Source organism: Oncorhynchus mykiss, chromosome 3 (genome assembly GCF_013265735.2).
Source record: "Oncorhynchus mykiss isolate Arlee chromosome 3, USDA_OmykA_1.1, whole genome shotgun sequence".
Classification (NCBI taxonomy): domain Eukaryota; kingdom Metazoa; phylum Chordata; class Actinopteri; order Salmoniformes; family Salmonidae; genus Oncorhynchus; species Oncorhynchus mykiss.
In genome coordinates this window covers 14,431,643-14,444,952 of record NC_048567.1, presented here as the reverse complement: position 1 = coordinate 14,444,952, position 13,310 = coordinate 14,431,643, and the positions used below count along the sequence as shown (strand labels likewise).

The 13,310-nt window shown below is 42.2% G+C and overlaps 1 protein-coding gene across 1 annotated transcript; it reads right to left on the bottom strand.

Annotated features, from left to right (window-relative positions):
* Positions 1-2,038: 2,038 nt before the first annotated feature.
* On the bottom strand, positions 2,039-13,013 carry LOC110510549 (myelin-associated glycoprotein). Its single transcript, XM_021591895.2, has 11 exons — positions 12,646-13,013; positions 5,707-5,759; positions 5,546-5,621; positions 4,858-5,220; positions 4,377-4,667; positions 3,854-4,105; positions 3,082-3,351; positions 2,872-2,968; positions 2,692-2,778; positions 2,469-2,544; positions 2,039-2,343 (listed from the first exon to the last, which is right to left on the bottom strand). Exons 2-11 carry the CDS (start codon positions 5,731-5,733, stop codon positions 2,278-2,280), a joined length of 1,605 nt encoding a protein of 534 aa, XP_021447570.1. The 5' UTR covers positions 5,734-5,759; positions 12,646-13,013; the 3' UTR covers positions 2,039-2,277.
* Positions 13,014-13,310: the final 297 nt, after the last annotated feature.

Below are 13,310 nucleotides of genomic sequence, written 5' to 3'. Positions count from 1 at the left end.
AAAGCAAATTATTTAAATGTATGCTCACTCAGCTGTGCTTCACAAGTAATATAACAACAGCTCTATTACCGGTGTGATCACATAGCCTAACACAAATTTTGAAATGTAATTTTAAAAAATGGCCCAAACAACGATGTATTGGCAGGGCAATTCAAGAAAGCCCAAATACAGTGACAATATATTGGTCCTATATCATACTGCACAAACGTCACTGCTACAGTACTGTTTTTAATTGGTTATTGTTGCATAGGCTTCCATCTTTTAAGTCATGTTAAAAAATAAAAATCTGAGCAGTAGATCTCGGGTTGCATTTTGACTCAAAGTGATCTTGACTCAGAGAAGGTTGGTGACCACTGTTCTAGAGTTTTCCCTGTTAACATTTACCTTTACTGTGGCAATTGTGATTGAATCAACGCAATATTAGCTACTTTCAATGCAACATACCGAAACAAAACAAACTATGCAACAGATTTTATTGTAGGCAGAATGCATCAGAGTAGGATTCTATTGTATTGACATTCACTACTCAGCCCATACTCTAGTCTACACAGACTGTACTCTACACAAACTGGTGCAGCATTACAATCAGAGCTGCAGTAGGACTATACGCAAATAGACCATTGCCGTATATGGATCGGTGCCATTTACTTTGAACTGGACTGTGTTTCTAGCATTTAGCGGTCATGAGTAGATGAGCTTGTTTTGAGATCAAAGCGAGAGTTGCATGTAGCCACATTTGCACATTATGTTCACATCCTTTGCTAGTTAGTGTGTTTTTAGCCCAGTTATAGATCATTTGTAGTCAGCAATGGAGGAGTGATTGCATCCTACATACACTTCGAGACATCTTAGAAAAGTGAGTTAGGTAAAGAGCTTTTTTGTTTGTATTAAAGGAGCAGTGTTGTATTTTGACACAGGTTTAAATAAGCTAAGTAGCCAATAGACAGAGGGTATAATAATTTGTCTGATTCTCTGTAATAATGGTATGGGAATAATAATGCATTTTATTTTGTAAAGATGTTTCTTGCATCAAACACCACCACATTTTCAGTCACCTCCTTCTCTGAAGGACAAGTGGATTAACAGGTTAATATCAAGCCCTGCATGTTTTTTTAAATATTTTTTTTTACGTCTCATGGAATGCAGGCCTACATTGAACAATTGGATGCTACTGTAGGCTGAATGATAGAACAGCTATTTCCATGTTAAAATGTAATGGGATGCATTTTCTCCAATGTTTTTGATGGTAAATCACTTTAGTAGGCCTACATTATGATCAAATAGCCACAGTACCCTGTGATTCAAATGAGTGGTATTGTGCAGCTCTACAGTGGATGGTTAGGAAAAATCCACTTGAACGCCCCTCCAACTGGTAATTACTAGTTAAATCAGCCATGTACCCTTGTGACAAGAAGAATGGAAGCTTGTTGTGTGCAACAGGGAGGGTCAGTTGAATGCAAGATTTACAAATAACTTAAAAAATGGCCAAAAGAGTATAACCAGCTCGTCTGCTTTTACACTATAGTTTAAAAAGGAATAGTTCCACTATATTAAAACGAGAGTTCAGATCACGTAACAGACAAAGGAATCACTTTTCACATAAAATAAAGAATAATCTTCAGAAATAACTTCATCAAAAGCAACAAAATGACTAGGGCTTTACAGTGATGGTGAAAACTGAGTATTTTTTGGGGTTACTGGGTTCAAATCTTTCTAGAAGTCACAGGGGGTGCATGGAGGAAGATGAATTTTGACATATTTGTAGTAATTTAAACGCATTTAAATGTTTGTTAGTGCCTTTGGTTGTTAGTGCTTTTGGTTTGTGTACAAATAAAACATGCATTTTGACTGAATACATTGTAGAGGTGGCCGCCTATTAGAAGACTTTTAGAAGCTTTATGGCTTCCCATGAGACGGAATGTCATGCCAGTTAATGTGTTAGGTGGTGTTCTGTAATTAACAGTTCAGCTTGTACACAGTTCTGCAGTCTTAATGAGACTGACATAAGTGTATGTGATACCAAAGAGCCTGAATCATCTAAGCCATAGATAATTTAAAAAAAATACTTGTAAAAGCCATAACACAAACCCACAACCCAAATAAGATTGTGCCATTTTCTTTAGCCTTTAGAACCATGGAGCAACATAAAGCTAACAAATATAAGCAGTCAGCTGTTCTGCTACATTGACTTAAAATGTTAATATTTTACTGGAACCTTTGACAGACTGAGTACCACTGCCTCTGGGCCAGCTGACTTCCACATGCTTCCTGTTGTGTTCATACATTAGCATAGACTGCATCGTCTCCATCAACACACTCGTATGGGTCGCCATCCTCTTCAGCCTACAGGTAACCGGATCAGAGATACTATCATCAACAACACCTCTATTGTTTAATCCTTTGTATCTCCTCAGATCTCAGATCTTTACAACACCTGTACATGTCTGCAGTAGGCCTACAGTACATACCTCCATGTTTCCATATAGCTGATCGTTGGTGTAATAGTTTGTGTGGATTTCACTGCTGGTGTCTTTCTGCTCTTTCCTGTGGATAGAGTTAGGACAACTCTCAGATGTATTCCCGTCATTTGATAAGACACTACAAGAGTAAATGTAGGCTAATGGGCTTTAACAACTCAGCAGGATGTATATATTATGATCACAGATAACAGAACAGCCTGTAGAAAAATACCTTGATGGTGAGGGATGTGAAAAAGCACCCTTGGCTGTGTCCACGTCCTGCTTGCTGGTTACTGGCTGGTCACTACGACTCCTCCTACTGTTGAGAAAAATAATGTGAAGTTATCAAAACAAAACAAACAAACGTAAATCTATATAACTCCTTCCAAAAATAAACAAAATTGTAACTTACCCCTTCTTGTTCAATAGGCAAGCTGACATGGAAATTAGTATTACTACCACCACTAATGCAGCAATACCAATTGAAACGTACAGCATCAACTTCTTATCTGTCCAAAAACAAATAAATATGTTGTATTAATGTACCAATGATATCCTTTATGATGTTAATACTGTATGTAATACTTCATTTATTATGCACTTCCCCCACTGTTTCCTTTACCATTTGTGGACACAGTGAAGGACAAGGTGGCATTGCCCTGTGTGTTGCTGGCATGGCAGTGGACGGTCTCGGAGAAGCCTAGTGCCCTCTGTAGGGTCACCATAGTAATTGACCCATGCCTCTCCACTCTGGTACTGGGCAAGGTGGGCAGGGGTCCATCTGGAAGAGACCACTCCACGGTGCCGGGGGGCTCCGAGTCCACAATGCACAGACAGGTTACCGTGGAGACGTCTGAAGTGCAGGCGGAGCCCACTTTGATCTCAGGGGGGTCTGGGATGAGAATGATAAACAGTTTGGTTTTAACTGAACATGTAGTGCTACATCCTGAAGAGATTTGTCTTAATATTATATACACAGAAAGGACATGCTCCTTATTAACTCAAATCTCTAGCCACTTTAATAATTAGAAATGGGATGTAATAAATGCATCACAAGTCACTTTAAACAATGCCACTTTATATAATGTTTACATACCCTACATTACTCATCTTATATGTATATACTGTACTCTATACCATCTACTGCATCTTGACTATGCCGTTTGGCCATTGCTCATCCATATATTTATATGTACATATTCTTATTCATTCCTTTACACTTGTGTATATAAGGTAGTTGTTTTGAAATTGTTTATATTACTTGTTAGATATTACTGCATGGTCGGAACTAGAAGCACAAGCATTTCGCTACACTCGCATTGACATCTGCTAACCATGTGTATGTGACCAATAAAATTTGATTTGATTTGATATGAATGGCTGCATCTACTTACACTCTACATTGAGCTTCAGTGAGCTGGAGTGGCCTTGTCCCTCTGTGTTGATGGCAGTGCAGTAGAGGGCTTCAGTGAGTCTGGTCACATTCTCCAGTGTGATGGTAGGTCCAGTGGTTGGCAGAGGTCCTCTGCTGTTGTGCCAGCGGTAACTGTGGGCAGCAGGGTTACTGTCACTGAAGCATCTCAGCTCCACAGAGTCTCCCTCCTTCACACTGGACACTCCCTCAATCTTCACATCCACTGGGGCATCTATGAATCACAACATTAGTAAGAATTCTATTACTATGTAATAAACATCTTAGGACAGATTCCGTGTATCAATCACATGCTAAATCTATTTCAAATGTAAAAAGGAAGTGTGCCAAATCCAGACTCTGGACAAAGTGCATGTTTCCTTTTCAAAGAAGTTACATTGAATTTCTTCTTTCACTTTTGTCTTATGCACAGAAGCATTCTGTTTTCACAGAAGTGAAAGTGTAAATCTTCCAGTGTTATTAACACACAGGTGTAGTGCACTTACATTTGACATTGAGAGTTTTGGACATTTTCACTGGCTTCACTCCCCTGTGTTCTGCTGTGCAGACCAGAGACTGGTTGTGATCAGTGATGCTGGGGGTAAAGGTCAGGGATGATGTCACTTTCCACTGGCCGTTGGTCAGCTGCTGTGATTGGACACTGGGTGTTCCGGAGTGGCTCCAGGTGAGGAGAGGGGAATCAGATGGACAGGAGTGAGACACAGAGCAGGAGGCAGACAGCTCCACCCCCAACTTCACCTCCTCCCTCACTGACAGAGAGGGGGGGTCTGGAGAGCCTGAAATCAGCAAAGAAAAGATAACAGTTATTGCAGTTCTCTTGAGGTGTGCATCCACTACTTCTTAGTTCTGTCCTTTCAGTAATATAATTTTAATCTACAATAAGCTATAACTATCATTTGGGTAAATAATGGGATACTATAATACAACAAAACATTATCCTTGTCAATTTTTACCCTGGGAACTTACTGCTCACTGCAATGGAGACCGTGTCATGCATGTAGGAATACTTGTTTTGGTCTTTAATTTCAACCCTGAAATGAAAAGGTCCTTTGTCACTGCGATGGAGGGGGTCGATTCTGAGAGAGCAGTTCTTCTGCCGGAGGTCTCCCACCAGCTCTGTACGACCCCTGTAGTCTTTGATGATGTTGGAGCTGTCTGGGTGGTATATAGTATCATGGGTGCCTTTGAACCAGATGCCAGTGAATTTGGAGGGCTTCTTCTCTGGTTCTGGGTAGTTGAATGAGCAGGGTATCACTATGCATGAGCCCTGCAGGCCGGATACTGAGCTGGGCACCTCAGCAGTCCATGACGAGGCTTCAACTCCCATCACTCAAATAGCAGTAGGGGAAATGTTAATAAGAGTTGTTGGACACAGTCAATGAATGCGAGTATAATAAATATAATCCCTGATCTTCCGTGGGCTAGTCAAGGGGAACGATTTGAACAAATCAAGAGGCCATTTTATTGTTCATTTTGTTCTATTAATATTTGAAAGGGGGAGCCCCTCAAGGTTAGTAATACTAATGCACCTTTTGCTACCTGCTACCTTTCACTATTCTTTTTAACTCTCACCACATTGTTTTGTATTTTGTTGTGTGTAATTTTATAAATACATTTAAAAAAATTACTTTATACATCTAAATTTGTATCCTACCTCCAAGCCAAATGCAATGAATAAGAAAAGGCCATATTAATGTTTCACTCCGCATCCCCTCCTCTTTGTGCAGGACCTGAGGGAATAAGAATTATTTTATTATCACTAGAATGTTAGCATTTCCTTTGACACGTTTAATGTCTAAAAGCCAAATCACTTACTTGCATAGTTGAATCTTTCTTTCTCATGTCAGATAACCACTCTCCTTCAGAGACTAAGGGATTTGACATATAAAGGAAATATTAGCATCCTGCTCACACTTCCCATTTCACATATAACGTGATTTCTTTATTTTTGCTATCAGGACTTCCCATATTTTGTCTCTGACTGATGGTGGGGTGATTTAACTGTTCCATTGAGGGTTAACCCACTAAAGTGTAATGTCTTTGAGAATATGTGTTTTGACTGTTTTCCAAATGGCTAAACTCAAAGGTTTTCAGAAGCTAAGGGTGAAATCTCTTGAAATCAGTAAAGAATCTTGTAAGATTGTTACCGTACCATTCCGCCATGTTAACTTTAGTCAGGGCTATTACTCACACTCCGTTAGTAGCACTAAAACCACATGATTAACTCAAACGTTTTATCATATGCATTGCAATTCAATTTCCTTCAAACAATCTACTTGTGATCAAGTATTTCACATCCTGTATCATGATCCGTGCTGTGACCATTATAGATATGATGATAGTCACGTCTATTATAGGGATTGGATGAAGCTCAGTGTTAAATTCAAATCCCCCTATCACCCTAACTAAGCCAATATTAATTTATTTCATCTTTATGACACCAATATGACACCAATATCTATCAAAATTCACAAATCAACTAGATTGGAGGTACACAACACACCTGTCAACAACAAAAAAGGGGGGGGGGGTATGAATTGGGCTGTTTGAGAAGGTTCGAATCCGAAGCAACCTGCCTACACATAGTTTAAAGTACAATAGACCCCTTTTCAGTACACAACACACTGATGTCACACACATTCAACATAAATCTAGACTATGTTTTTATTACTTCTAAACAAAAACCTTTTTGGGGTTCTCATACACTTACAATTATGTTTTGATTCTTGCTTGAACATCGTTGTGATCTTGTACAATAACTAACTTGGATGCAGCAGTTGTTAGTTAGAATACTAACACTAATTGATATAGGCTGTAGCAAAAGTTAGCCAAAGAGTAATTTTACTGGTTGAAGTTGAAGTGTTTTTTACGTCGATCCCGGAGCAAACATCAATTATTCTGGAGCTAGCCAGCTGAAGAGTTCCATCAGCCTCTCCTGGGCTACAATCACCTATCCGGACCCGTTTTACTGCTGATGCGGAGCACCACCGGGCCTTCACGACTGGACTACCGACGTTATCTGTCCGAGGGAGTTATCCAACTGGCCCCTCCGTCGCAACGTTACCTGAACGTCCATTTGCGGCCCGCTAATCGTTAGCTGTCTTATCGGCTGCTATCTGAATAGGTCTATCGGACCATTTTTCTTGGGTCACTATAACTATTTATTTTGCCAATTGGATTGATCCCCTCTTCTACACGGAACCCCACTAATCTACCGACAGAAACGTACGGCTAAAAACGAAACGGCTAACGGCTAAAAACAGACCTCCATCCTTGCTACCAATGGCCCGGCTAGCTGTCTGAATCGCCGTGACCCCAACCAACCTCACTACTCAGTGGACCCTTATGATCACTCGGCTAAGCATGCCGCTCCTTAATTTCAATATGCCTTGTCCATTGCTGTTCTGGTTAGTGTTAATTGGCTGTAGAGCCTCTAACCCTGCTCACTATACCTTATCCAACCTTTCAGTTCCACCACCCGCATATGCGATGACATCACCTGGATTCAATGATGTTTCTAGAGACAATATCTCTCTCATCATCACTCAATACCTAGGTTTACCTCCACTGTATTCACATCCTACCATACCTTTGTCTGTACATTATACCTTGAAGCTATTTTATCGCCCCCAGAAACCTCCTTTTACTCTCTGTTCCAGACGTTCTAGACGACCAATTCCCATAGCTTTTAGCTGTACCCTTATCCTACTCCTCTGTTCCTCTGGTGATGTAGAGGTGAATCCAGGCTCCACTCCTATTCCCCAGGCACTCTCTTTTGATTACTTCTGTAACCGTAATAGCCTTGTTAACATTAGAAGCCTCCTCCCTAAGTTTGTTTTGTTCACTGCTTTAGCACTCTGCCAACCAGGATGTTGTAGCCGTGTCTGAATCCTGGCTTAGGAAGACCACCAAAAATTCTGACATTTCCCATCCCCATCACATTTTCAGACAAGACAGAACAGCGGTGTTGCAATCTACTGCAAAGATAGGACAGAACTCTGCAGGCTACTATCCAGGTCTGTACCCAAACAATTTGGGTACAGTTTGGGTACTTTTAAAAATCCACCCCTCTAAAAACAAGTCTCTCACCATTGCCGCCTGCTACAGACCACCCTATGCCCCCAGCTGTGCTCTGGACACCATATGTGAACTGATTGCCCCCCCCCCCCCCCCCCATCTATCTTCAGAGCTCGTGCTGCTAGGCGACCTAAACTGGAACATGCTTAACATCCTACAATCTAAGCTTGATGCCCTCAATCTCACACAAATTATCAATGAATCTACCAGGTACCACCCCAAAGCCGTAAAAACGGGCACCCTCATAGATGTCATCCTAACCAACTTGCCCTCTAAATACACCTCTGCTGTTTTCAACCAAGATCTCAGCGATCACTGCCTCATTGCCTGCATCCGTAATGGGTCAGCGGTCAAACAACCTCCACTCATCACTGTCGAATGCTCCCTGAAACACTTCAGCGAACAGGCCTTTCTAATCAACCTGGCCGGGGTATCCTGGAAGGATATTGATCTCATCCCGTCAGTAGAGGACGCCTGGTTATTTAAAAAAAATGCCTTCCTCACCATCTTAAATAAGCATGCCCCATTCAAGAAATGTAGAACCAGGAACAGATGTAGGCCTTGGTTCTCCCCATACCTGACTGCCCTTAACCAACACACAGACATCCTATGGCGTTATGCATTAGCATCGAACAGCCCCCGTGATATGCAACTTTTCAGGGAAGCTAGAAACCAATATACACAGGCAGTTAGAAAAGCCAAGGCTAGCTTTTTCAAGCAGAAATTTACTTCCTGCAACACAAACTCAAAAAGGTTCTGGGACACTGTAAAGTCCATGGAGAATAAGAACACCTCCTCCCAGCTGCCCACTGCACTGAAGATAGGAAACACTGTCACCACCGATAAATCCACTATAATCGAGAATTTCAATAAAGCATTTTTCTACGGCTGGCCATGCTTTCCACCTGGCTACCCCTACCCCGGTCAACAGCACTGCACCCCCCACAGCAACTCACCCAAGCCTTCCCCATTTCTCCTTCTCCCAAATCCAGTCAGCTGATGTTCTGAAAGAGCTGCAAAATCTGGACCCCAATAAATCAGCCGGGCTAGACAATCTGGACACTTTCTTTCTAAAATGATCCCCTGAAATTGCCACCCCTATTACTAGCCTGTTCAACCTCTTTCGTGTCATCTGAGATTCCCAAAGATTGGAAAGCAGCTGCGGTCATCCCCCTCTTCAAAGGGGGGGACACTCTTGACCCAAACTGCTACAGACCTATATCTATCCTACCCTGCCTTTCTAAGGTCTTCAAAAGCCAAGTCAGCAAACAGATTACCGACCATTTCGAATTCCACCATACCTTCTCCGCTATGCAATCTTGTTTCAGAGCTGGTCATGGGTACACCTCAGCCACGCTCAAGGTCCTAAACGATATCTTAATCGCCATCGATAAGAAACAATACTGTTTGCAGCCGTATTCATTGACCTGGCCAAGGCTTTCGACTATGTCAATCACCACATCCTCATCGGCAGACTCGACAGCCTTGGTTTCTCGATTTACTGCCTTTTTTTGCCTTTACCTCCCTTATCTCACCTCACTCGCTCACATTGTATATAGACTTATTTTTCTACTGTATTATTGACTGTATGTTTGTTTTACTCCATGTGTAACTCTGCGTTGTTGTATGTGTTGAACTGCTTTGCTTTATCTTGGCCAAGTCGCAATTGTAAATGAGATCTTGTTCTCAACTTGCCTACCTGGTTAAATAAAGGTGAAATAAAATAAAATAAATAAGTATAATGCAGTTGATTTGCGATTATGACAAAACATATTAAGCAAGATATTCATACGAGCCTTAAAATCCAATTATAATCCAAAAGCAGTGTGAAATGTACTCATAAGCGACATGTAAATAGAGTGTTTTTTTTGCTGCCGTTCTTTAAGATCTCCCCCTTGTTCTGCCACCAACTTGCGCGCATCGCCCTCATGCGGCAATGTTTGCAAACACAGAAAGGGGTCTTTACCCAACATACACTACATGACCAAAAGTACGTGAACACCTGATCATCTAACATCTCATTCCAAAATCACAGGCATTAACTTGGAGTTGGTCCCCCCTTTGCTGTTGCTTTAACAGCCTCCACTCTTCTGGGAAGGCTTTCCACTAGATTTCTGATAGGACTTGCTTCCATTCAGCCACAAGAGCATTAGCCAGGTCGAGCACTGATGTTGGGCAATTAGGTCTGGCTCGCATTCGGCATTCCAATTCATCTCAAAGGTGTTCGATGGGGTGGAGGTCAGGGCTCTGTGCAGGCCAGTCAAGTTCTTCCACACCAATCTCGACAAACAATTTCTGTATTGACCTCGCTTTGTGCACGTGGGCATTGTCATGCTGAAACACAGGAAAGTGTTGCCACAAAATTGGAAGCACAGAATCGTCTAGAATGTAATTGTATGCTGTAGCATTACAATTTCCCTTCACTGGGCCTAGCCTGAACCATGAAAAACAGCCCCATACTGTTTTTCCTCCTCCAACAAACAGCTGGCAGTATGCATTTGGGCAGGTAGCATTCTCCTGGCATCCGCCAAACCTAGATTTGTCCGTCAGACTGCTAGATGGTGAAGAGTGATTCATCACTCCAGAGAACGCGTTTCCACTTCTCCAGAGTCTAATGCTAGCGACCTTTACACCGCTCCAGCCGACAATTGGCATTGTGCATTGTGATCTTAGCCTTGTGTGCAGCTGCTCGGCATTGGAAACCAACTTCATGAAGTTCCCGAATAACAGTTATTGTGCTGGCCTCCCGGGTGGCGCAGTGGTGCCATCAGAGACTGGGTTCGCGCCCAGGCTCTGTCGTAGGTCCGTGGGGCGACACACAATTGGCCTAGCGTCGCCCAGGTTAGGGAGGGGTTGGCCACTAGGGATGTCCTTGTCTCATCGCACACCAGCGACTCCTGTGGCAGGCCGGGCGCAGTGCGTGCTAACCAAGGTTGCCAGGTGCACGGTGCTTCCTCCGACACATTGGTGCGGCTGGCTTCCGGGTTGGATGCGCGCTGTGTTAAGAAGCAGTGCGGCTTGGTTGGGTTGTGTATCGGAGGACGCATGACTTTCAACCTTCGTCTCTCCCGAGCCCGTATGAGACAGCCTCCACTCTTCTGGGAATGCTACTAAAAATAATTGGATACCACGAAATTGGGTAAAAAAAAGTTATTGTGCTGACGTTGCTTCCAGAGACAGATTTGCCAAATGCAATTATTGAGCTGGAGTAAACTGCCAGATCATAGTCGAACCAGGGGCTGAACGTGTTTTTAATTATTATTTTCTTTATGGGCATATATACCACTGAAAATAAACAAGAAGGTCAAAGCGTCTTTGACAGAGGGATCAAGCTGATTCTATACCAATTTACAGAGTCCAGGTCATGAAGGAAAGTTTGCTCATTGAAGATTTTTAGCAAGCGTCTATGACAAATCAGGACAAGTCGTTTCACTGAGCAGCCATTACAAACACAGGCTGTAAAACAGTGATAACTAAGGTCATTACAGAAAAGCAGCAGACTGATACCTATCAGGATTATTTGTAAGGATAACATCAAGGAGAGTAGCCTTTTCTGGGTGTTTGGAGTCATCTTCTGGGATTGGTAATAATCTGAGAAAGATTTAAGGAGTCCCATTGCTTAAGGACTTGGGCAGGTGGTTTAAGCACATCCCAGTTTAAGTCACCTAGCAGGACAAATTCAGCCTTAGTGTAAGGGGCCAGGACAGAGCTTAGGGCATTTAGGGTACATGCCAGTGCTGATGGTGGCCAATAACACCCAGCAACAGTCAGAATTATTTGAAAGTTTAATGAATAAAACCAGCAAATCATTTTGTTTGGAGACAACCGAGCACTGAAGGTGTTCCTTGGAAATGATTGCAGCTCCACATTTGGAAGATCTGTCTTGACAAAAAAAGGTTATAACCAGAAAGGTTAACAGTGTTCAAAACACTCTTAACCACGTCTCTGGAGATGTGATCCCACACATAATACAATCAAGGCACGACAGAGGACACATCTGAATGTGCAGTCGATGGCAAAAATATCATATTGTACAGCAATTTCATCAGGTAACATGAATACAAAGGCGAACTGTTTCGCTTCCAGACAAGGCTCCGCTGACAGCCAGACAAGGCTCCGCTGACAGCCAGAGCAGTGTTCAGGTTTTGGGACTGCTGTTGGGACAGCTTTTTGTAGGCCTTAACCATTTGTGGGCAACTTTTGTCATCGTTATAGTGCAATTAATGTGTTGTGTCTTGGCTTTGCATACATGCATGCCCCCCCCCCCCCCCCCCCCCCCCATTTTTTTAGTTTGTTTGCCCCAATCAAGATTTACATGCTAAAATCACCAAGTGATACATCACATTAGTTACTTTTATTTTCCTGCATAAGAAAAAGCAGGAAATGCATCACTTATTCCTCTACTGCCATTCATTCCAATCAGACTGGTTTGGAATTCTCCCCAACCACAATGGCTTGTATTTTCATATGTTCTGGAACTTTGAGGGTTTAACATAGAGATCCTATTAAATTACTAGAGTGGCTATGGCTGTGACTAGGCAGACATTTCACTAATCTATCCCTTAATATTGATAAAGATCATTAGTCAAGCCCAATTCTAAATACAGTAACAGTTCCAAGCAAAAGTGCTGCACAAAGTATATCAAACTCTAACACAATTATTAAAATTGTCTTTACCTTATAACAATTACTGGTCTTCCAGTAGACATGTGTATGGTGAGAAAGTGTTGGTTCAACATGGAGCGCCCCTCCCTCGCTTGTCAGGTATGGCTTTTCTAATCAAGTTGAGCAGTGACTCAGTCCAGGAAGTAACAAGTGGTCTAGCTGTAGGACCTCATACATACAGTAGTGGTTATAGTACCTGAATGCATCAACTAAATATTACCATTAACATGATAAATTGTCAAATGTTAGTGAGTAATTAACAGATCACAAGCAAATAATGTGCTGAACACAAATGCTGTAGAACCTTCACTGCATTCCTGAGTGTAGCCTGCCCCTTTGATGCTAACACTATCAAAAACCCTATGGGTGTCGCATTTCTGTCTTTCAGTGGCTATGTGTTGTATGTAGTAGCCTACACAGGAAGTGTCTTCATGATTCTATGTATTCTTGGGGAGTGAGAGAGAAAGAGAGAGAGAGAACAGTAGAGAATCAGACCAAAGGCTGTGGGTAGGCCTACTCTTTTCACACCACCCCACATGCTCCCTCTCATGGTCAGTCTATGTAACATATCTGATATATTCATATTCTAGGTACTGTAGTCATATGGTCAAGAGGAAAGCCTGACTTCCATGTGCAGAGTGGAGGGGTTCGGGAAATTCCAACTCAAACAAATGACA

Excerpts from the sequence above, each read along its gene's own strand:
- LOC110510549 (XM_021591895.2), bottom strand. The coding sequence starts at position 5,733 with ATGAGAAAGAAAGATTCAACTATGCAA. Across the intron at positions 2,779-2,871 it reads TGCCTATTGAACAAGAAGGG|TAGGAGGAGTCGTAGTGACC; the intron begins GTAAGTTACAAT and ends TTTTCTCAACAG. Across the intron at positions 2,545-2,691 it reads TCACATCCCTCACCATCAAG|GAAAGAGCAGAAAGACACCA; the intron begins GTATTTTTCTAC and ends CTCTATCCACAG.